This window comes from Gymnoscopelus braueri (assembly GCF_963280865.1).
Source record: "Gymnoscopelus braueri genome assembly, chromosome: 2".
NCBI classification, from domain to species: Eukaryota; Metazoa; Chordata; class Actinopteri; order Myctophiformes; family Myctophidae; genus Gymnoscopelus; species Gymnoscopelus braueri.
Window position 1 is genome coordinate 14496763 of NC_137604.1, and position 24029 is coordinate 14520791.

Genomic DNA, 24029 nt, shown 5'->3' on the forward strand with positions numbered 1-24029 from the left:
GTTAATGCTGTAATGGCAGAGTGGACTAAGTCATTGCAGTCTACTCAGTGTGTTTGTGAGAGAACGCCAAACATACTCTGATGTTGTTGAGGTTGACCTCCACCAGCTCCGGGTCGTTCATCTTTATTCTCCTGAGGGTCTCCTCGACGTCTGTGGAGTTGGGTTCCTCGTCCGGAACGGGTTTATACTGAGTACACTGGATCACACCTAGACGTGCAACAACAAACATTATTTATGAGGCACATTTCATACGACAAGCGTAGATGTGCTTCAAAAATAAACAAGACATGACACACAGTCATGTGTATACTAGCTTGCTTTCATTTTTCTCTCTGTGTGTGTGTGTGTGTGTGTGTGTGTGTGTGTGTGTGTGTGTGTGTGTGTGTGTGTGTGTGTGTGTGTGTGTGTGTGTGTGTGTGTGTGCCGTGTATGCGCGGCTTGTTTTCATAGACCTGGTTCCTTATTTCTCTCGCAGAATATGGCAACACTGCTAGTGGCTCCCAATTGGCTTGAAGGACAGCCAATGAACGAAAACATGTCGAGAATATCTTGAGAACATGTCGAACACATGTTGCTTTGCAAGCTGGTAAAAATAAACTGAATATGCAAAGATCAACGATAATGAAACATAAAAGATAAGAATAAATAAAATAGATGAATTAAATAATAAGAAATATAAAACATAAGAATGAATTACAATGAAGCAACAATATAATAAAAAGGAATAAGGTAACCACGCACTTTAAATCTAGCTAATTTAGTTGATAAATAGCCTCTAGAGACACTTATATTTACACTTGGACTGAGAGTAAAAGCCATCTTCATCTTTAGTGACAATACTTTGATCATCCTTTAGCATGTCCTATTATTCGGCTCATTACTGTCTGGAGACCAGTGGTGGAAAAAGTACTCAAATTCAGTACCAATACTGCAATATAGAAATACCCTGTTAGGGCACGGTCCCACCGCACTTTTATTTTACCTCTGGGGCGGAATGTGCCAATGCTTTGTCAATGCAAATGCGTGGATTCATGGAAAAAATGCGCAAGACCATGAATCCACGCATTTGCATTGACAAAGCATTGGCACATTCCGCTCCAGAGGTAAAATAAAAGCGCGGTGGGACCGCGCCCTTACAAGTCAAAGTCCAGAATTCAAAATTTACTTGAGTAAAAGTGCAAAAGTATTGGCATCAAAATGTACTTAAAGTACCAAAAGTAAAAGTACTAACATGTTTGAAAATAGCAGATCTACAAGCTCACAGCGTGTCGCGATAGCTTCACAGCGTGTCACATAAACAAATAGCCTACGTATAAAATAAGGCTAAAGTGGTTAATGTATGTTTCATAATATCATACTTTATATCTGAAAAGTAACTAGTAACTAAAGTTTTCAAACAATTGTAGTGGAGTCAGAGTATAATATTTGCCTCTGAGATGTAGTGGAGTAGAAGCAAAAGCACCGAAAATTGGAAATACTCAAGTAAAGTACAAAGACCTCAAAATTGTACTTGTAAGTACAGTACTTAAGTAAATGTACTTAGTTACTTTCCACCACTGTCTGGAGACAAAAGGTTTAGACACAATGCATGATGAGTTCAGGGGGCCGTGCGCTCTCCCATCCCCCCTCCACATTACACACATGTTTTAGCACCTCCAGCAACATCATATGAGTTCATATGGATTGTTGATCGCTCTGCTGGGAACTGCTTCACGTTATCTGTCAACATTCCTTTGTCTGTGTAGCCAAATAAAGCCTGTCCTTATCATTTAGTAATGAATACAGTATTTTCTCATAGTCGGTAAACAATGCAAAGAATTCATGGGATAAATATGGGCCCCCCGGCTATTCCGGTTCAATTAGAAACCGTTGGATAATGTTCCGTGTGTGTCTAAGCAGAGTTAAACTGACATCACGTTCAACAGGGAAAAGAGTCACTTTAACTTAAAAGTCGGGTCCAAAACTGTTACTTTTCAGGTTTCAAATTTAAAAAATGCAAAAGTAGCAGATCTACAAGCTGCAAACGCGACACTTCGCGTTTGGAGCGTGTGTTTGTGTGCATGCATGCACACACACACACACACACACACACACACACACACACACACACACACACACACACACACACACACACACACACACACACACACACACACACACACACACTTTCAAATGAATCTATGAATCTAAAGTCTATGAGAGGTACGGTAACATACACGTAAAAACTTTACAGTGCTAATTTAACTCTGAGAGAGAATACATTTGGACCAATGTACCGACCCAAATGGACCTGTACGTTCCCACTCGTAAATGGACCCTTACGGGTCCATTTGGTTCCATTAGTTCACTCTCTGAGTTAAATTAACACTGAGGATGTACCATTGTAATGAAACATAATTAATGTAATGGAACCTAATGGAACCAAATGGACCCTAACGGGTCCATTTGTTTCCTTTAGTTCACTCTCTGAGTTAAATGAACACTGAGGACGTAACAGTGCATTGTGGGGCAGCAGGAGGTCATATTTGGTAGTGACACGGCACCTCCTCTATTTGGAAAACGTATAGGATAAACTACTGTACCATATAGGATAAACACATGACTCATCAAAGCCTGTGTGTGTGTGTGTGTGTGTGTGTGTGTGTGTGTGTGTGTGTGTGTGTGTGTGTGTGTGTGTGTGTGTAACAAAGTGCTATAGTTTCCATAGCGTGGTGTAAGTCAGATAAACAGATGAGCCATCCACAGGATTCCTGGAATGGCTACAGGACACGTGCGCGCATGTGTGTGTGTGTGTGTGTGTGTGTGTGTGTGTGTGTGTGTGTGTGTGTGTGTGTGTGTGTGTGTGTGTGTGTGTGTGTGTGTGTGTGTGTGTGTGTGTGTGTGCGTGCGTGCACACAAGCAGCGCGCATGTGTATACTTGTATTACAAAACTGGTGAGGGCCAAATGTTAAATTACAATAGACGCTCTTATAGAGCGACCTAAGTAAACATGAAAAGGAGTGACCAAGATATGTCTGCATGGTAGCCAAGTAGAGTAGAATTTGTGAAATAGACATAGTGATGACAATTTGGTTGAAAACTAATGGCTGTTTTCATGGTTGAAGACCAAATTAAATATGATGGCTTTTCGGCACCAGTGAGACAGGGGCTGGGTTGCTACTCAGCCAATCACAGCCATGGGGCCCGCGTGGGGGTGGGTCGTTCACTGACTGAATCAGTCAGAGCCAAGCCCCCGGAACCCAGAGTTTGCATTGAAGCGCAATGGACATGCTGGCCATTCATAGGTACTGCAGCTTAAACCGGCTGGGGCCAAGACTGTACATGAACGAGCGAAAACGGTTTTGACCAATGGGCTCGACTCCCGAGCTTGCGCACGGGGCTGCGCACCTCTGTGACATAGGCCTCGCCCATCTCATTTCCAACCCGGAAGAAGGGGTGATTTCGGCCCATGCGCTGTGTGAGCTAACTCAATGCAAGTGGTTGGAAGGGGATATCCGGTGCCCTCTCTATTATTTTTAACTCTATGGTCAGAGCTGGTTCAGTGATTGAGTCACTGTCCCGTCCCCTCAGGCTATGGGATTTAAACTCACTGCAACAAGGTAGTGTTGAATCAAGTTTATGTTACTCCAACTCCAAGTGGGGTTGCTGTAACCTAAACGTTAGTTTATGATTTTAAAGCGTTTGTTTAGCTGCATCCGTTTGTAAACGCTGCATCCGCCTTTGCTATTAGTCAAAAGCGTAACGTGATATTCACGCAAATTTGTTTTGTGGAAATTGGTCCGGACCTGCTGCTGCGTGCGTTTGTGTGTGTGCATGTGTGCATGTGTGTGTGTGTGCATGTGTGCATGTGTGTGTGTGTGTGTGTATGTGTGTGTGTGTGTGTGTGTGTGTGTGTGTGTGTGTGTGTGTGTGTGTGTGTGTGTGTGTGCGTGCGTGCGTGCGTGCGTGCGTGTGTGTTGCACTTACTGTTGAGTCCTTGCTTATTGACTATGTTGCTGCTGGCCAGGGCCTCATAGTACTGCTGGTTGCTCATCAGGGTGTGCATGCCCAGGATGGCTGCAACCGGACGGAGGAGGAGGAGAGGATGCAGGACGTACACACAAAGAAAGAGACCAAGAGAGAGGCAGAGAGATGACAGTGAGGATTTTACCGTGAAGGAATCAATTATAATAAATAATAGATTTGAACGGATGCATGGAGGCACTCTAGCGGAAATGTAATTTGTTTACTATCCTTCTACAAAGCTCACAAGCTTGTACATCTGCTTTTTTCTTCTTCTTTTTTTTTTACCCTAGTTGTTATGCCAATTAATTCCTCCCCACACACTTTTCTGTGTTGTCACTGCTGCTGTATATCCTACTGACTCACCTACCAGTGAGGAACCCCCACCGGGAGGACGTAGAGCCTTCGTCCTACTCCTCCCGCCCAACACTCCCTGCTGACAGGTGCCACCCCAGCTCGTTAGGAATACGTGCAGTGATTATTATCTCCCTCCCCGCCCGGCTTCCCTCCCCTGAACACGGGCCCATTCTGTTCATGCGTAGACCACTCGACAAAGCCAGGTGCACCGCGGTGGATTCGAACCCACAACCTCCAGCCACCCGAGCAAACTACATCTGCTATTTTTTAGACATTTTTGAAAAATCGTGAAAGTGTTTGAAAAATGGCACAGAAACGTGATTTACTACTGACAGTGATGTTGCTAGGTTTTCAATGTAATGGGTCCTGGGACCCCAAGGGTGGTCTTTTAGATGGGTCCCAGGGACATTTTATGAGTCCCACAAAAATCCACACCCTACGTGGTGCCACGACGGGTGTCACGAATGCGTCCTTTCTCGATATTGTGCGTCAGCGACGCAGGACGCAGGCCTATGAGCATCTCTGACTGATTTAGAAGGCATTTGTAGAATGGGCCTCCGGTCTTAATAGGTTAAACTAACACTCAGGATGTTGCAGTGAGTGAACAGAACAGAGAGTGAGTCTTTGATGGGAGCCCATTAAGTAATGACACACTCAGTCTCACCTGACAGCAGCGCAGTAACAGTATGGACTATGGAGGCAATATGGCTTTTAACCCATTAAGACCTGAGGTGATTCTTAAAAAAAATCGAAATCCTAAAATGTTTTGGAAAAAAATCCCCCAAAAAAAATTTTACGATTTTTCAAAAATAGCAGATCTACAAGCTCATAGCGCGGCACTCGGTGCCGCGCTATGAGCTTGTATATCTGCTATTTTTGAATAGCCTAAAGAAATCTAAAAGTGACGCAGATGCGTTCCCGGTCTTAATGGGTTAAGCGAAGCGGCAGCAGCTACTTTAGAGCGCTCTGTGAAACAAACCTATTGAGAGAGAATTATCACCCTGTCCGCGTGTCAGGGAGACGGAGAGCGTGAGAACGCCATGTGTTTGTAAAAGACATAAACAGCCGGAGAACGTGCGAGCTGCCAAAGGCCATTGTCAGCGGGGCAACGAGGAGGAGGACAGTGAATTAATGACCACTCACACCACTCGCATGCTTCAAGGCCTGGTTTCGTTCATCTAGCGTTTGCCACCGACCATTATGCGTCGCATAAGTCAGTGGTTCTCAGACTTTTACAGCTTTCAACGATTCTGGCGACTATGCTGAAACTCAGGGAGTTTCAGCGTTCCCTTTTAACGCTCTTGTGAGCAGCAATCATCTGACATTTTAAGGGTCTGGTCACAAATCCGCAAGATGTCTGCCCGTGTTAAATCTGCAATCCTAACTTATTTGAATGAGAAAAAAAAACATTTTAACCAATCTGTATAGTAGAGTATGTTAATACAATATAACTAGTACATCTGCAGTGGTTGACGGGGGTCTCCCTGCTGGGGTAGGACACCTACTGGTTAACAAGTAGTACTGCATAAAGCTCATAAACACAATCTCTCGTCTTGCCGTCATGCAGGAGGAGACTGGGTTTGGAATCCCGGGCTAGGACATACACAAAAATTAGGCATTGCAGCTTTAACCCATTAAGACCGGGATTTATTTGGCTATTCAAAAATAGCAGATATGCAAGCTCGTAGCGTGGCTGCTATTTTTGAAAAAGAATCGTGAAAATGTGTGCAAATCTTTGAATATATATGCACATTTTTAACAAAAATCTTTGCTTCTGGGGGTCCCTGGAACAAAATATTTTGAAATGGGGGGGGGGGGGGTCAGTGGACAAATACATATCATTTTGGGGGTCCTAGACATGATATCTTTTTGAGAACCACTGATATTATAGCAACTTACATTTTCTTTTTAACTGTTAGGATTTAGAAGACATTTGTAGAATCCCCAGAAGCAAAGATTTGAGTTACAAATGTTCGCTTTAAAAATATATATATATTCAAAGAATTGCACAAATTTTCAAGAATAAAAAAAAAAAAATCGGTGCCATGCTATGAGGTTGTAGATCTGCTATTTTTGAATAGCCAAAGAAATCTAGAAATGACACAAATGCGTTCCCGGTCTTAATGGGTTAAAGCTTAGCACGTGACAGAACGACAGAGACCGCCCATGCAGACAGTGTTGCGTTCGATACCCTGGATGGAGCTCTGCTAACAGACAGCGAGGTCCGCCGGCGATGACGGGGGGTGAAGACAGTGGGAGCATTTGTGGAGAAATGAAGGAGGGGTGGGGGGTGGTTGGTTGGTGGGGTCACGGTGAGAGAAAGGTGGAGGAATGGAGGAAGGAAGGATGGATGGAGTGCTAGAGGAGACAGGAGAGTTTATATGTCAACAAGATGGTGAGATGAGAGGTTATGCTGATGATGCGCCGATGTGGGCTTGAGTTGAGCTTACAGGTGGATTAGTGGTAGGATGGGATGAAGAAAATAAATATTATAGGATCATGTTAACCACTTAAACCCTATATGGTCCCTCAGGGATCTGCACTAGTATCAGGGGTTGACACTAAGGTCTCAGAGGCACTTGCCCGTCGGGCAAGTACAGGTCATTTTCTACTTGCCCACAGGTATTGCCCACTTGCCCGAAAAGTAAATCGTCCTTTATAAAATGATAGGTTAAATTTCAAATTTGATTTACCATTCAATTAAAAACTTATTTTTTTACTTTCTACTTGCGAATTATGGGGCTGCACGATAAAAAATGTCATACCTCAATATGTATGCCAAATATCTAAATAGCTATGAATATGACTATGGGTTGAAGGTAGGGTAAGTGATATTTTTTGGTTAAAACAAAAAGGGTTTTGTTATGGGTTAAAGCTCTATATTCTGATAGTACTCATTGCTATAGAGTGTTTGTTCAGTAACAGGGGTCTCTCTGTCTCTCCAGCTCTTTGATAGACAGAAAATACATTTCCAGTTAGGTGACACCATTTCAGCCAATCAGGAGAGAGTACCCATTTATCAGCTTTATTAAAAAAAAAATTCCAGTTCCAATTTTACATGCTCATTTGTCATCACTTCCAATTTCACTTGTTTAATCTGTATCCTGTCTGAGTTCTCTGTCCTGATTCGATAAAATTGGTATCCTGACTCGACAAGGCATTTTCTGTTTAATAAAAAGAGCTGGAGAGACAACATGTGCACCTGCCCGTGGGGCAACCAGATAGCAAACTTCACCTGCCCTACCATTTTATTTACCTGCCCCGGGCAGGCGGGCAGGTGTTAGTGTCAATCCCTGCAGTATCTTTTCTGTTTTCTGTTCAACACTACAAGAAAGTAGTGTTGCTATGCAATGTTTACATTCAGACTGACTCAAACTAGCGGTTGTAAATGTAAAATGAATAAATATTGAGCAACTGCATGGCTCATTTCTCTGCTAAAATCTCACAACAAATTCGCACATTTTGAAACAATTTGTTTGTGGTCACAGGTGTGTTTATAGAGCATTTTACAGAACAATGTTTCTCTGAGGTATTCTGGAATGTTGAGACAAAAAGGAAAAATGCATATTTGTATCCTGTGTGTTGAGCATGATGTCATTTCTGTTGGGACGGCTGTGCAATTTGTGTTGTGACTAAGCATACAAGAGAGACAATTTGAACATTTCTATTGGTACGCCGACAGAAAATGTCCAACTAGTAGTAGACAGGATGTAGTTGGTAGCCATGGCAAGGATGGGAGCGCCTGTGGGCACTCTGGGGAAAGCTTAAGCTGAATATAGTCGTGTTATAGTGTGTTTCTGTCATATACCTGCGATGTCGCAGAGTTCGGCATCGCTGGCATTAGCCAAGGCTTCCTCCAGCTCCGGCTCCAGAGTCACGTTCTCCATGATGGGATCCACCATCTTCTTTGGTACAAACGCTTTACCTACAATGACAAAAAAAAAAAAAAAAAAAGGTTATTTACACACAAATACAATAATGTGTGTCAGTCACCAGAACCAAGGACGGGTGCTTTCAATGGGTATAACATGGTTCAAATGGAGTAAATAAGAAAAAGAGTTCAAATGGGGTTTGAAGTTACAATGGCTATCTATACACTGTAGAAGGGGGGGGGGGGTGTCAGATAACATTTATATCAATCAAATATCTAAATATTGAATCAAGCAACTTAAAAACTGTCCAGGGAGCACACAAAAGCCCAAGTAGACGTTAAAATGACCCCAGAAGAGTTTCAAATTGACCTATGCCATATCACGATATACTGTAATCATATCATGATATCGATGCCGTGTTCATTTTGGCGACTAAAACTATGACGAAAAATGTTTGTTGATTACCTTTTTTCTTTAAGCTATGATGACTAAAACTATGGCTAAATATATTGACAATTTCGCCAACAAATAAAAACTAGACAAAACATGTCTTCAAAATGACTTGATAAAGTGTGTGGCGGTCAGCTCCATTTAAACTGTTATGCAACATCTGAAAGAGGCCAACCTTGAGGTATCACATGATGTCATGGAGGACCCTGGCCTGTCGTCACCTTGTCTGACTGACTAGAGCGTGTGTGTGTGTGTGTGTGTGTGTGTGTGTGTGTGTGTGTGTGTGTGTGTGTGTGTGTGTGTGTGTGTGTGTGTGTGTGTGTGTGTGTGTGTGTGTGTGTGTGTGTGTGTGTGTGTGTGTGTGTGTGTGTGTGTGTGTGTGTGTGTGTGTGTGTCTGTGCGTGTGTCTGTGCGTGTGTCTGTGTGTGTGTGGTCTGCCCCTAAAGTTCAGCCAAACATAACATGCTAGTCTTCATCCTGTCATCAGCCTAAATAACGGCAGACAGACAGACAGACAGACAGACAGACAGACAGACAGACAGACAGACAGACAGACAGACAGACAGACAGACAGACAGACAGACAGACAGACAGACAGACAGACAGACAGACAGACAGACAGACAGACAGACAGACAGACAGACAGACCCACAGAGAGTGAGAGACAGGATAGACACAGAGAAGAAGGTATATTAATTAATATTATAAAAGATTGTGGATAAAGAGAGCAATATACTTTGAGATTATATTTTATTATTTTATTTATGGTTACTGGTAATCAGGTGTAATTAATTATTACGTTTTAGTTCATGGTGCAATACATGCGATAGTGACATGTGGTTCTCAATCTGGGGTTGCCAAATAAATGAGTGTTTTCTCAGTTAAATTTACAGTAGAGGCATAATCAAGAATATTTCATTAGTAGGAAAACGTTTTCAGAGGAAGAGAGAGAACATTTGTGTGCGCACACACACGCCTATGTATGTATCTGGCAACACAGAGACAGACTGTTTCATGTGAGCTGGCTCTGTGTGCTCCACACAGCAGCCTCCTTCCTTTTGCCACGTAAACTTAAATTGCTCCGTCAAATTTTAACCCCTTAAGACCAGGAACGCATCCGTGTCATTTTAAGATTTCTTTGGCAATTTTTTTTTAAATCGAGATTTTTTTTTGGAAAATCTTTGAATACAGTATATATATTTTTTAAAAGCGAACATTTGTAACTCAAATCTTTGCTTCTGACGGGTCCCTGGAACGAAATATTTTGATATATCATTTTGGGTGGTCCTTGACATGAAAAAGTTTGAGAACCACTGATATACTGTAGCAACATACGTTTTTCAGAAACCTGTTAGGATTTAGAAGACAATTGTAGCATCCCCAGAAGCAAAAATGTTCCACGATAAATAGCCAAAGAAATCTAACAATGACAGATGCGTTCCCGGTCTATAATGGGTTGGTCTAATGCAGTGTCTATCAACCTTTTTTGTGCCAAGGCACACCTGGCATAGCCAAAAAATCCCAGGGCACACCTAGATATACGGTATATATAATTATATATATATATATACGGTATATCTATATAAACACACTAGGGGTGTGCCGATTTTCACATTTCACGAAACGATACGATACGATATTGGGCACACAACTTCGATACGATACGCACTTTTTTATCATGAAAATATATGGGGGAGAAAAAAAGCAAATGCAAACAAATATTTCTGTTTTTGCATTATTCAGACATGCAAACTTGTAGCTTTTCAGCTTCCACTAGCCGTTTTGAATCCAAATAGGGCAATAGTGTGACACCTGACCCGAAAAGAAACAGCATGTTGTCACCCTTTTCACCTCGGGGCTGTTTGCATGCCTGATTATTGTTATTGTTTAAAAAAAAAAAAAAAAAAAACCTCCTTCAAACGGCGCGGCACACCTCAGCAGTAGCCCCGGCCCAAAATTGGGACGTTTGCCAGGGTTGATATACACTGGTCTAATGGACCTGCAGACAGACATTCACTATTGGGGTCACAGCAGACAGACCTTCTAGGGTTTCAAACCAGAGATGCCTGGTGTCTGTCACCCTCCATCACACCCCGCCAAGTGCATTGGATCACCCTCCCGCAAAAAACGACCAAAATGTGCTCGTGAGGCCAAGCTGGAAGCACCGCGGACGATTCAAACCTTTTACGGCCCCTGCATGCTACCAAATGAGGTGCTCATAGTCGGGGTGATGTCCTTTAGGATGTCCCTCTAGTTCAGATGCGCCACCCGTTGGCCCGGGGAGGGCACCGCCGCGTGCGCACCGCCGACCCGGATCCGACGAGCCCTCCCCCGGGCGACCCACGGTCCCGGAGCGGCGGCCGTTTTCCGGACGAAAAACGCAGATCTACAAGGCCGAAAAATATAGGTTTTTTCCCGGCCGAGGGTCCTCCGGGGGGTCCCTGCGGACCCCAGAAGACCCAACCGCCCTCCTGGACACCCGATGGCACCAGTCCCCCGTCTTTTGCCGGGGGTAAAATTTCCATGATGGGAGAGGGGAAACAGCAAAAACCCAAATTCTAGGCCAATCACATTGTCCGGAATTCCGCTCGAGCAAGCCAGTGGTGATACTGTAGGGTGATGTCGGTCAGTAAAAGCAGAGCGATGTGTCAGGGTGAGCGGTGAGTCGCTTATCACCGCGGCTCAGTGACGTCATGTTGTCGTTTTTAAACCACCGCGGTGATAGGGTAGCCTGGTAAACCCCCTCCCTCCGGAAATCTCATTTGCATTTGATTTCAGGGAGGTCTGGGATTGCGAAGGGAGTAGAGATGGCCGAACACTGCGTGTCCGAACCAATCAGCGGCTGCTAGGGGCGGGATCATCCAATCACCTGCCTAGTAGCTTGAAAAAAAGAAAAACTGTCTGTCATCGATTCTGCGCCCGGAGTCTCAGATGCAAGTACGCTGTGAAACAAAATGTGTGTCGCAAGCTTTCTTCCATTTGACGGTGTCAGGTTAGTGATAGGGGTGACCACCAAAAATGGTAGCATGCGCCCCTCTTTAGTATCCATGGTGGTGGGCAGGAACTTTAACCCATTAAGACCTGGGACCCAGCTGTGACATTTTTTGATTCGAGCTAAAAAGCATTATTTTACACTTTGGCTATTAAAAAATAGCAGATATACAAGCTCGTAGCTATGAGCTTCCCAAATACTGTTGGGATTTAGAAGACTTTCTTAAATAGGTCTCAGGCCTTAATGGGTTAACCCTGCGGCACCCGGGAGCCCCATATCTCCCTCTCTTACTTTCACCATCCCTCTTTCCTTTTCTTTCTTTCTTGCTTTCCTTCCTTCCTTCTTTCTTTCTTTCTTTCTTTCTTTCTTTCTTTCTCCCTCCTTCCCTCCCCTCCTACCTCTCTTCTCTCCAGTGAAGGGCACCAGGTCTTCTTTGTCAGGATGCTCTTTGGCTTGTTTCTCCAGGTGAGCCACCAGGTTGTCTCTCTGGAACGTTCCGGTAGGAGCCTTCTTCGTCTGGTCCTTCTGCCTCATGCCCGCCGGCAGCAACTCATTCTACCGTTGGATAAGCAAAGAAAAAACAACATATCGTTGGTTAGTCATTTTACAATTTAGGCATAGCAGATGCTCCTATCCAGAGCAACTTACAATAAACAAGGTCAATAATCACATAAATAGAATTCAGAGCAGTGTAGAGCCTATGAAACTATGATCCCATTACCAAGTAAACAATGAACACATCAGACATCTGGAGCGCACTGGTACAGGCAGTGATGGAAAGTAACTAAGTACATTTACTCTGTACTTAAGTACAACATTGAGGTACTTTTACTTTACTTGAGTATGTCCATGTTTCTATACTTTATACTTCTACACTTCTACTCCACTACATACACGTTGCATCACGTGTTGTAAGCTTGTCGATCGGCTATTTTAGAAATTATTTTGATGCCAATGCTTTTGTATCTTGCTGTATTTACAATCTGAGTACTTCTAACCACAACTGGGTACACACCAGGCTTTAACCTATAAAGACCTGAGGCCGATTCTATAAAATCTTCTAAATCTTAACAGTTTTCTGAAAAAAGTTGCTATATGATCTATATCAGTGGTGCTCAAACCTTTTCATGTCAAGGACCCACAAAATTAAATGTATTTGGTCGCAGACCCCCATCTCAAAATATTTTGCTCCAGGGACCCCCAGAAGCAATGAATGAGTTAAAAATGTTTCAAAAATGTTCACGATAAAAAAAAAAGCCAAAGTATAAAATAATGCCTTTTAGCTAAAATCTAAAATGACACAGATGCTTTCCCGGTCTTAATGGGCAAAATGTCTCAATGGAAGAGTAGGGAGAACACCTCCATGCCTCCATGTTGTTATATCGTAGTACCGGTAACCTACTCTACCATATAGATTGGTTCAAATTCAAACGTATTCATTCAAATAAGTCCAGGATTGAAGCTCTAATCGAATCAAATCTAATCTGACAATAAAGCATAAATAAACTGATCAGGGAAGTCAGAATCAGAATTACAGGGTAATACAGGGTGAAATGTGTTTTTTTTGTGCAAGCTCCATCGTTTTGGTTGTTTCCAGAAAGAGAAAGAAAAAGCAGGGGGGACAGGGGGAGCCAGGGGAAAAAAAGACAAAAAGGCATCTACATATTTACAAGTCCTCTTGCGTTATAGACTGCCCCAACGCTCCTGATTTCGTGTATAGAGGGGCGGGTGTATAGAGCCGGCGAGAGACTGCGCCTGATCCCATTGGTTCACCGATATACCGAGTACACCGACGGGCTGGGCCAGGCTTTTATTTTTTAGCAAAACTAAACAATAAAAGCCTGGAGATCGAGGCTACTTGCGTTATGATTTGTAATTTAATACTCAGCAGTGCTGCTGATACAATGAGGCCAGTATCTGTCAATAATTAGATTGAATCCAACCCAATAAGACCTGTGTCACTTTAGATTTCTTTGGCTATTCAAAAATAGCAGACCTAAAAGCTCATGAGCTATGTTATGAGCTTGTAGATCTGCAATTTTTTTTTAAAGAAAAAAGTTGTGAAAATGTGTACAAATCTTTGAATACATATATACATTTTCTTTGCTTCTGGAGGTCCCTGGAAGTAAATATTTTCAGATGGGGGTCCGCCGTCAAATACATAATAATTGTGGGGGGGGTCCTTCACATAAAAAAGTTTGAGCACCACTGACATACAGTATAGCAACATACGTTTTTACAACAACAAAATATGTTAGGATTTAGAAGACATTTGTAGAATCCCCCAGAAGCAAAGATTTGAGTTACAAAAAATATCTATCGCTATAAAAAATATACATTCAAAGATTTGCTCAAACTTTCACGATTTTTCAAAAATAGCAGATCTACAAGCTCAGAGCGCGGCACTCGGTGCGGCGCTATGAGCTTGTGGATCTGCTATTTTTGAACAGCCCAAAGAAATATAAAAATGACACACAGATGCGTTCCTGGTCTTCATGGGTTAAACACCGTTACCTCACTCCTCCTGCCTATTGTTTTCAGTCAGTTTTTACTTTGAGAGACGTTCAACACAGGTGTGTAGGTGGAATCAAACAGGGGATCATCTGATCATGTGGTTGACCTACCGTCCTGTCAGCTGTTGGCACGCTCCCTATACTGACTTTGTTTACACTGTGTTTTACTGGGGCTGACGACTGTTTTTTCTCCATGCTGTTTTGGGCATTTCTTGTCCATTTTGGAGGTGGTAACGTTCTACAAACTGTTAAATGAAGTCCAGCGTGACAGGGAGAGGTTTGCCAGACCTCCAGAGTTATTCTTGTACCTACAGTACAGAGACAGAGTGAGTCCTCACAAGTGCTACTTATAGCCTCCTATCTTATCTCCCCTCTCACCGCTCTCTCTCTCTCTCTCTCTCTCTCCCTCTCTCTCTCTATAGTGATTCTGTCTCTCTCTCCCTCAGCTTGCTCTCTCGATCTCACTCCATTTGTCTCCAGCCCTTTCCGCACCCCTCTCTCTCTCTCTGAATAAAAAAGGAATTCTGAAAAGACTGACTGACAGACAGACAGACAGACAGACAATCTCCCTCCAATTTCTGTTCAATCAGTGACGGATCAGTGTGCTCTCTCTCTCTCTCTCTCTCTCTCTCTCTCTCTCTCTCTCTCTCTCTCTCTCTCTCTCTCTCTCTCTCTCTCTCTCTCTCTCTCTCTCTCTCTCTCTCTCTCTCTCTCTCTCTCTCTCTCTCTCTCTCTCTCTCTCTCTCTCTCTCTCTCTCTCTCTCCTCTTTATGTTTTACAGATCAGCTGGAAGGCTTGCCACATTCTCTCTCTCTCTCTCTCTCTCTCTCTCTCTCTCCATCTAACTACTGTTTCATCCTGACCCCCCCCCCCCACCCCACTTAGCACCTATAGCAGTGGTCTTTAAGCGTCCATGTCACATGGTATTTATAGTGAAGACTACAGTATATACAGCATCACACCATCAACCAGTGGTGGTACTCAAAGTACTACATGAAGTACTCAAACCCAGTACTGGTCAAATATTACTCAACCACAAGTGAGTTAAACGGTAACATTTGTACTTGAGTTATAGTTCTCGAGTGCTTTTAAATATCGGCTGTTTTTGCAATTCTTTTAAACTTACAAAATAATTTTAATGCGAAAAATAGGGATGCCATGTTGAATTGAAAATGAAAGTGACTGAAGAGCCTGCAGTATATTCTCTCTCTCTCTCTCTCTCTCTCTCTCTCTCTATCCCCTCTCTTTGTCCATCTGCCATTTCCATTTCCCTACTCTTGTCCCTTTCTTTCTTTCGTCTGTTCTCTCTCTCTGTCCGTTCCTCTCTCTCTCTCTCTCTCTCTCTCTCCCTCTCTCTCTCTCTCTCTCCCCCCCCTCTCTCCCCCCCCTCTCTCTCTCTCTCTCTCTCTCTCTCTCTCTCCAGTGCAGAGGGTCTATAAGTGTTTGTGTCACATGGTATGTATAGAGAGGATTACAGTATAACACAATACTCTCAGCTGTGTAGACTTTAACATAATAACAGTACCTTATATCCTGTATGGTTCTTACCTATCTAGACAACAGGTAGAGTGGAGTGGAGAAGCCTAGCAAACAGTAGCATTTTGGCAGTCTTAGTTTTAGGCTTGAGACGATAAGGGGCCGTGTGCACCAAGACGTTCTTTCCTCAGAGCCGCGTGTGTTTTGAATGGTTTACAATAGGAGCGCAGCGTTTTTTGGCACGACGACAAGCTGCTGAGAGTTTGTTTTGCGCTCGTGCGTTCACGTGTGCCGTTCTTATATGCTTGCTGAGAGCTGAAATATCTTCAACTCAGGTGTTTGGAAGCGTTTTTAGGCAAGCGCCATGACAGGATAAAAAGTCCACGGGTTTTAGTCACATTTAGTCCGTTTTATCCTTCATATTTTTAGCCAACGAGTATACCGCATAATGCACCGTCATCACAATCACAAAAAGTAATACCGTAACCTTATTACTTTTAATTAGTAACATCAAAGTAACTCCTCGCCCTCGGAAGACTACAGTGCTTCAAAACAACGAAGCACCAGAGGTTATTATGGTGTTCCTCCCAGTTAAAGCCCAAGTCCTTCTAATGGTTTACTGGAAGAGATGAGGGCCGCTTCACTAGTAAGCCTAGTTCCACACAAACGGGCACGCACTTACACACACACAAACATGGTGTGCTGTGCACGTACACGTACACACACACACACGCGGTGTGCTGTGCACGTACTGTACTCTCTATTCTGCGTACGTCATACAGCCCTTCCTGGCCAGCCTGTCTTGGTATGAGAACAGAAGACATGCACTCACGTAGATACAAACGTGCGTGTGCACAGCCACGCACGCACGCACACGCACACACACACACACACGCGCACGCAACACACACACACACACACACACACACACACACACACACACACCCACACACACACACACACGCACAGGGTTCTATAAATTTCCCGTCATTCCCTTGGCACAGAGGGCATTTATACGAGCAGTTTGCCATTAATTCAGAAAGCCATTACAGCTGCTGTCATCACCCGCAGATACAGTATGATCCATCATCACTGGGCACGCACAGAGCTTACAAAACACTGACTGACTGCACACACATCAAACACATAAATAAACGCATAATAGAAGAGCAAAGCTAACTAAACAACAGTATAACTAAAGCACCATAGGTACACAATGCAATACTAACTACATGATATATGACACAGGGCTACCAGACGCGATACGTAGATACACATAGATCACATACAACTATAAACTGTGAAGAGCAGAGCCTCTCGGTTCAAAGCCATAAAACACACTGGTTCTCAACGTGGGGTCCAGGGACCCCCAGGGGTCACTTGAGGGGTTTACAGGGGTCCCGAGCTAAATGAGTTAACATAGCATCAAATACTGTATATATATATATATATCGGCAATTCAAAATAGCCGCTCTACAAGCTCACAACTCATATTATTAATCATCTAAAAAAATAAATAAAAAATCTTCTCTTATGGGGGTCCCTGGCACAGAATATTTCCAGATGGGGGTCTGCGTCCAAATCCATACATTTGGGGGTCCTCTGCATGAAAATGTTTGAGAACCACTGGCATAAAAAAGACACAAAACACAATTTACGACTATGTCCCTATTGGTACGCTATTCGAACTGCGCTGAGTCGGCCGAAGCAGATTCTGCAATGGTCGGCACGGCGACAAGTCCCCCGAAACGTCAAATAGTGCCATATGGTCAAATCCGTCCCCGGCCGTCCCCCGTTTGACAAGATGGGTGTGAGAATGTGTTGGCTTTCAACCCATTAAGACCCGGAACGCATCTGTGTCACTTTTTCATTTGAGCTAAAAAGCATTATTTTACACTTTGGCTATTCAAAAATAGCAGATATACAAGCTCATAGCGCGGCACCGAGTGAATATATATTGTTTAAAGCGAACATTTTAAAGTATTCTTTGCTGGAGGTCTCTGGAACAAAACGTTTTGAGATGGGGGTCGGCGGCCAAATGCTGTACATATAATTTTGTGGGGTCCTTGACATGAAAAAGATTGAGCACCACTGATATAGAAACATAAGTTTTTTCAGAATACTGTTGGGATTTAGAAGACATTTGTAGAATCGGCTTCAGGTCTTAATGGGTTAAGTGCTATCCTCTGGACTGAATAGAGCATCGCAGTTCCCGCCCACTTCCTGTTTTTTTTGGTGCCGGAAGAAAAAACTCAATGCATTTTTCCATTGACATTTCCAAAAATATTTATATCTATTAATTTAAGCCTCGAATCAAGCCATCACGAGATGACATGAATCATGACCATAAAACGTTTTTTTCTGTGATTTTTTTTTATTTTATATTTAATTATATGATATACTATATTTAATAAATACCCTTTGTTTTGCCGTTTTCAACAAAAAAAAAATCACAGAATCAAACGTTTATGGTCATGATTCATGTCATGTCATGATGGCTTGATTCGAGGCTTAAATTAATAGATATAAATATTTTTGGAAATGTCAATGGGAAAAATGCATTGAGTTTTTTCTTCCGGCACCAAAAAAAACAGGAAGTGGGCGGGAACTGCGACGCTCTATTGTAATTCAAATCAATCAACCAATCAAACAATCAATCACCGATGTACTCACGTCAGGGTCCAGCTCCTCCAGTTCGTCCTCCAAGCGCTGTAACTCCTCCTCTGACAGCTTCTTCAACAGCTCGTCCTCATCGATGTCCCTGTACTTCTCCATCTCCTTCTTTAGCTTCGACATGACTCTACGCTCACCTGCAAACAGCAGGAAATAAACTGTCTAATATTATGCAGTCACACTTCACGGTCACAATTCACAATTCACAGTCACAATTGTGCTGAGAACAGCACAATTGAGACTTAAAATTATGACTTAAACCCAAAAAGCTGAGAAAACCGTATTGGTTGAACAGGACAGCGTGGTGGCCTGGTGATAGGACAGAGTGTCAATTGCACCTTAACCCATTAAGACTGGCTATTCAAAAATAGCAGATCTACATGCTCTACAATCTACGAGCTTGTAGATCTGCAATTTTTTTTACAAATCGTGAAAATTTGTGCAAATCTTTGAATATATATATTTTTTAAAGTGCTTTTTTTTTTTACTCTGTTACAACTACTGGGGGGGGGGGTCCCTGGAACAACAACGGCCAAACAGATAATTTTGGGTGTCCTTGACATGAAAAAGGTTTGAGAACCACTGATATTATAGCAACATAAGTAAAAAAAAAAAAACTGTTAGGATTTAGAAGACATTTGTAGAATCCCCAGAAGCAACGATTTGATAAAAAAATGTTTTAAGAAAATATATATATTCAAAGATTTACACAAATTTTCACGATTTTTGAACAGCCCAAAGAAATCTTAAAATAATGGGCTTTAATGGGCTAATCTCTCTCCTACAGAACATGCAAACAGTTTGAGCTGAGACCGTCTCTAAAGTGAAGAGAAGACCTATCTTTTATGCCCTCAACGTGGTTGTTGTACTCACCTCGCTGACCTCCGGCCTACTGAGGAAAAATAACAGCGGAGGTCGTTGAGTGCCTGGAAAGCCCCTGGGAAAGGGAGAGACCTGGAGAAAAATAAAACAGATGGATAGAGTGAAGAGAGATTAATAGCCGAATGGAATAGAATCCATGCAGTCATCTGTACAGTAGAGCAGTGGTTCTCAGCTAATCTCCGGCACCGTTGGCTTGATCGCAGCAAAACTGTGCACACATGCCAGGGAGTATTTCATTTTCTATTTTGACCATGCACCTTAATGTATATTTGACACAATGTAGCCTACTGTTTGTTTGTTTCTTTCTCTATGCTCTATCCCTATGACACTGCAAAACACTTGGAGGTTGTACGAAAAAACAAACAAAAACAAACTTCATCTCACTCTTTTACGCCTGTAAACTTTTGATGTGACAATAAAGTTGAAATTCAACATCAACTTTAAGGTGACAGTGACAGAACAGATTGTGTTTATCCTCTCTCCGTAGCTCTGCCTCTCTGACACACGTCTCTGGGAAGACTCTTTTGGCTGTTAGACCAGATGACGGATGAGGTGGGGCAGAACATGTGCGGGTCACCACCAGGCTGAATGCTTGGCATGGTTGCCAACTTGCCGGCCGCCTCCAAAGCCCTGATTCCTGAAACTACAGTACGTGTCCCCAATGGCTCCATGAGCGACCGCGGGGACTTTTGGCTCGTGGAGACTTTCATTGTGGGATCCAACTCATTCATGGTGGTTATTTCCACTTGTGCCGTCCATCATGTCCATACAAGGGCATTAATGGGCAGTGGTGGAAAAAGTACTCAAATGTTTTACTTAAGTAAAAGTATCAATACTGCAATGCAGAAATACTCTGTTACGAGTAAAAAGTGAGTCTGTGTAATCAAAATATACTTGAGTAAAAGTACAAAAGTATTGGCATCAAAATATACTTAAAGTACCAAAAGTAAAAGTACTCATTATGCAGAATATTCCTGTTTCACAAGTTATCATATAAAAATCTTTTGAAAATAGCAGATCTACAAGCTCACAACACGTCGCATCGCGACGTGTTGTGAGCTTGTGAGCTTGTAGATCGGCTATTTTCAAATAGCCAAGGTTTAACTACGACTGAACTGAAGTGGTTAATGTATGTTTTGTAATAATAATAGAAATATTCAAAGTAACAAATTCAACTAGTAACAAATAATTGTAGTGGAGTAAAAGTACAATATTTGCCTCTGAGATGTAGTGGAGTAGAAGTAAAAATATTGGAAATTGGAAATACTCAAGTAAAGTACAAATACCTCAAAATTGTACTTAAGTACAGCACTTGAGTACATGTACTTACTTACTTTCCACCACTGTTAATGGGCCTTAGTTCCAGAGCGATATTTATGCAAACATGTGCTACTTCGCCAAAAATGGACCATGAACATAACTAGTTAACTAAAGACAAAGTGGCATTTATCTCTTGACAGCTTAAACGCTCTGTGTTCAAAGTGCAAAGTATTTTGTGATTGGAAACATGTATTTTGTTCCTACGTATGCTTGCCAGTGCAAGGCTGCACGTGAATCCTGCTCAGGAGTCAAGCCATTCCATTGTTCTGCTTCTTCTTGCACCGTGACAAGACAAGTTTCCAGAACCAAACATGTACAACTGGGCTGAACTCCAGATAACGCTCAAGTCTGCAAGGAGAGAAGGCTGAACTGACCTAGCCAAGCCAAACAAACAAACCTGGGGGCCTGGATTTATAATGTTTCTTCTTTTCAGAGGGGGGGGGGAATAAGGTTTTGTAGGGCATTTCTATTTTACTACAAGACATAAAGAATGGTGCTAACGGAGAGAAAGTAGAAAAACCACATCACCTGTTTCTAAAACTGTAATGTTATCAGAACAGTCAAATATTTAAATTCAAGTTTCCAAGGAGAGGAGCTGGGATCATGGATTGCAATAAGCCAAGTCAGTTTAAACACACAAACTTGGTATTTTCATGAAGGGCAAACTAGTCTTGATCTGCACACATATTCAAAGGTCTGTGTTATGTACAATCCCTGGACCGTATTGCTTGCAAACTGCCTCTCAGGACTACAGATAATACAGCTTATTAAAAACAAGCAACTGCATAAAGCAGCCTAGTCTCAGACAATCATGTACAGTACAGTATGTTATAACGATATGGTATTTGTGCACTGCTGTCATTTTAAAGGTAGGGTAAGTGATATTTGTTTGGTTAAAACAAAATGTTTTTTTGTTAAAAGGTTAAAACACTATATTCTGCTAGTTATCATGTACTATAGAGTGTTTGTTCGGTAACAGGAGTCTCCCCGTCTCGTCAGCTCTTTGATAAACAGAAAATACATGTTCAGGTAGGTGACACATTTTCAGCCAATCAGGACAGAGTACCCATTTATCAGCTTCATTTTATAGTGTTCCAGTTCCACTTGTTTAATCTGTATCCTGACTAAGTTCTCTATCCTGATTGGATACAATTGGCATCCTAACCTAAAATGCATTTTCTGTTTAAAGGGATAGTTCAACCCCCAAATGTCTTTTTTTCTATTGATTAGTCACCCCATGGAGACTTGAATTCATGTATTCATATTTTTTTTTTGTCCCATTCATAAACCAATAATTTGATGACCGGCAGTGGTTCCGGTAGGAGACACAAATAGTCTCTTTTGTGTCTCCTACCGGAACCCTGCCTACCGGTCCGCCAGTCATCAAATTATTGTCTTAGGAATGCGACAAAAACACAAAAAATATCCATGAATTCAAGTCTCCATGGGGTGACTAATCGATAGAAAAAAGTATGTTTGTGGGTGAACTATCCCTTTAATAAAGAGTTGAAGACGCATGGAGACTCCTGATAAGGAACAAACCCTCTATACAGTAACTTATCCTACTTTTTAACAAGTGATATTTACTTGTTACATGACAATGGAAACTGCAATACAGTGCAGTAGAACAAAATTAAGCTTTGTCGGTCTGAAATGAAAACACTAACTCGTCGGATCACCTCAATGCCAGTGATAAACTCGTCTGAACTGGGATTCTGCTAGTGACGCTAATAGTTCAAGTTGGTTAAACCTAATCTATAATCTGTAGTAAAAGGCGGAGGCATTGTTACTTAGCGTGCAAATCAGTGCTTGTCAGAACTCAGAAAGCACTGAATTCATACACTAGTCGGAGTAGGCTGTATGAATTAGGCTTCAATGCTTGCAAACCTCAGACCCAGCATTTGGAAGATGAAAAAATTAATGCATAAATAAAATAAATGTGCCTGATGGGTGGAATTTGCCACAGAGCGGGTTTTCTTTTCTTTGACTGACAATGAATCTAAACCAGTGGTTCTCGACCAGTGGTCCGGGGACCACCAGTGGTCCTTGGGGGGGGTGCCAGGGGGTCCCCAGCAAAATTAGTTCACAATCATTTTAACCACTTAGCTTTGGCTATTCAAAAATAGCAGATCTACAAGCTCATATGAGCTTGTAGATCTGCTATTTTTGGAAAAATCTTGAAAATGTGTGCATATCCTTGAAATACATATATTTTTTTAAGCGAACATTTTTAACTAAAATCTTTGCTTCTGGGGGTCCCTGGCACAAAACATTTTCAGATGGGGGTCCGCGGCCAAATGTATATCAATTTAGGGGTCCTTGGCATGAAAAAGGTTGAAAACCACTGGTCTAAAAAAACGGAACCGGACAATCTACTCAAGCGCATCAAGGCAGACGCAGAGGAGAATCATTAAAAGCAGCTATTTGACCCCATAGGCCTGAATGCCAGGACAGTAGAGGCTTCAGGCTTGTGGGTCAAACACCAAGCTCTTCCCAGTGGGAAACAGCTGAGGAAGGCAAGCTATAGACGAATCCACAGACGCGCTGCCTGTAGGCACTAGGCAGCCATAGCTGCGGTGTCAACGCTCCTACACAGTGACACCGCAGCAATGGCCGCCTACAGGCAGCGTATCTGTGGATTCGTCTATACAACAGACGGCCAACAGATGGGAGAGAGTGGTTCTCAACCAGTGGTCCGGGGACCACCAGTGGTCCTTGAGGAGTTTCCAGGTGGTCCCCCAGCTAAATGATGGAGAGATGGTAACCAAGTGAACCCTTGTACAGTAGATCTTTAACTCTTGAGAGCGTAAAATGAAACCAAATGCTATCTGAGCTTGTAGATCTGCTAGATTTTTATATGATAACTTGTGAAACAGGAATATTCTGCATAATGAGTACTTTTACTTTTGGTACTTTAAGTATATAAAGTCTACACAATAAGAGAATGTAGAAGAATTGTTATTTTGACTAAATCTTATCCAATGATAACAAAATATTCTACGTTTTTGGGGTCTGAGAGGCTAAATCTCATCAAACGGTGGTCCATAGTGGCTCAAATGCCCAATAAATAATGGGCCTTGATATGAAGGGTTTTGTGCAGGGCGTTGCTGAAAATGAGCACTTGTGCTCAGCTACTACCCTGGGTAAAAAAAAAAAAAAAAAAAGAACCACTGCCTTAGACAGATTGGTACAAAGCCAGAGTGATTTAGAGCAGTGGTTCTGACACTGTTGTTTTATGTCAAAGACACCCGCAAATTAATATGTATCTGCCCACCCTAACCCCCGTCTGGAAAGACATCTGTGCCAGGAAGGAACCCTCATACAAGATTGGTGTTGTTCAAATGTTTCAAAAGATATTCCACGTTTTTTCACCTGTGACGCGTTGTGAGCTTGTAGACCGGCTAATTTTCAAATAGCTGATGTACGTATAAAGTGGTTAAACTGATTGTAATCATGCTATATTAACCAATTTAGACCAGGAAAGAATCAGTG

At 42.4% G+C, this 24029-nt stretch overlaps 1 protein-coding gene across 1 annotated transcript in view; it reads right to left on the reverse strand.

Annotated features, from left to right (window-relative positions):
• The window catches only part of tmod1 (tropomodulin 1), a gene marked incomplete at its 3' end in the record, with an annotated part of 35895 nt that overhangs the window by 7104 nt on the left and 4762 nt on the right, over positions 1-24029 (reverse strand). The window contains exons 2-7 of the mRNA XM_080448520.1: positions 19209-19289; positions 18336-18472; positions 12072-12228; positions 8168-8284; positions 3967-4056; positions 77-207 (exon numbers count right to left, since the gene is read on the reverse strand). Of these exons, the coding sequence (XP_080304646.1) occupies positions 77-207; positions 3967-4056; positions 8168-8284; positions 12072-12228; positions 18336-18458 (618 nt within the window). The 5' untranslated portion in view covers positions 18459-18472; positions 19209-19289. The remainder of the gene's footprint in view (positions 1-76; positions 208-3966; positions 4057-8167; positions 8285-12071; positions 12229-18335; positions 18473-19208; positions 19290-24029) is intronic.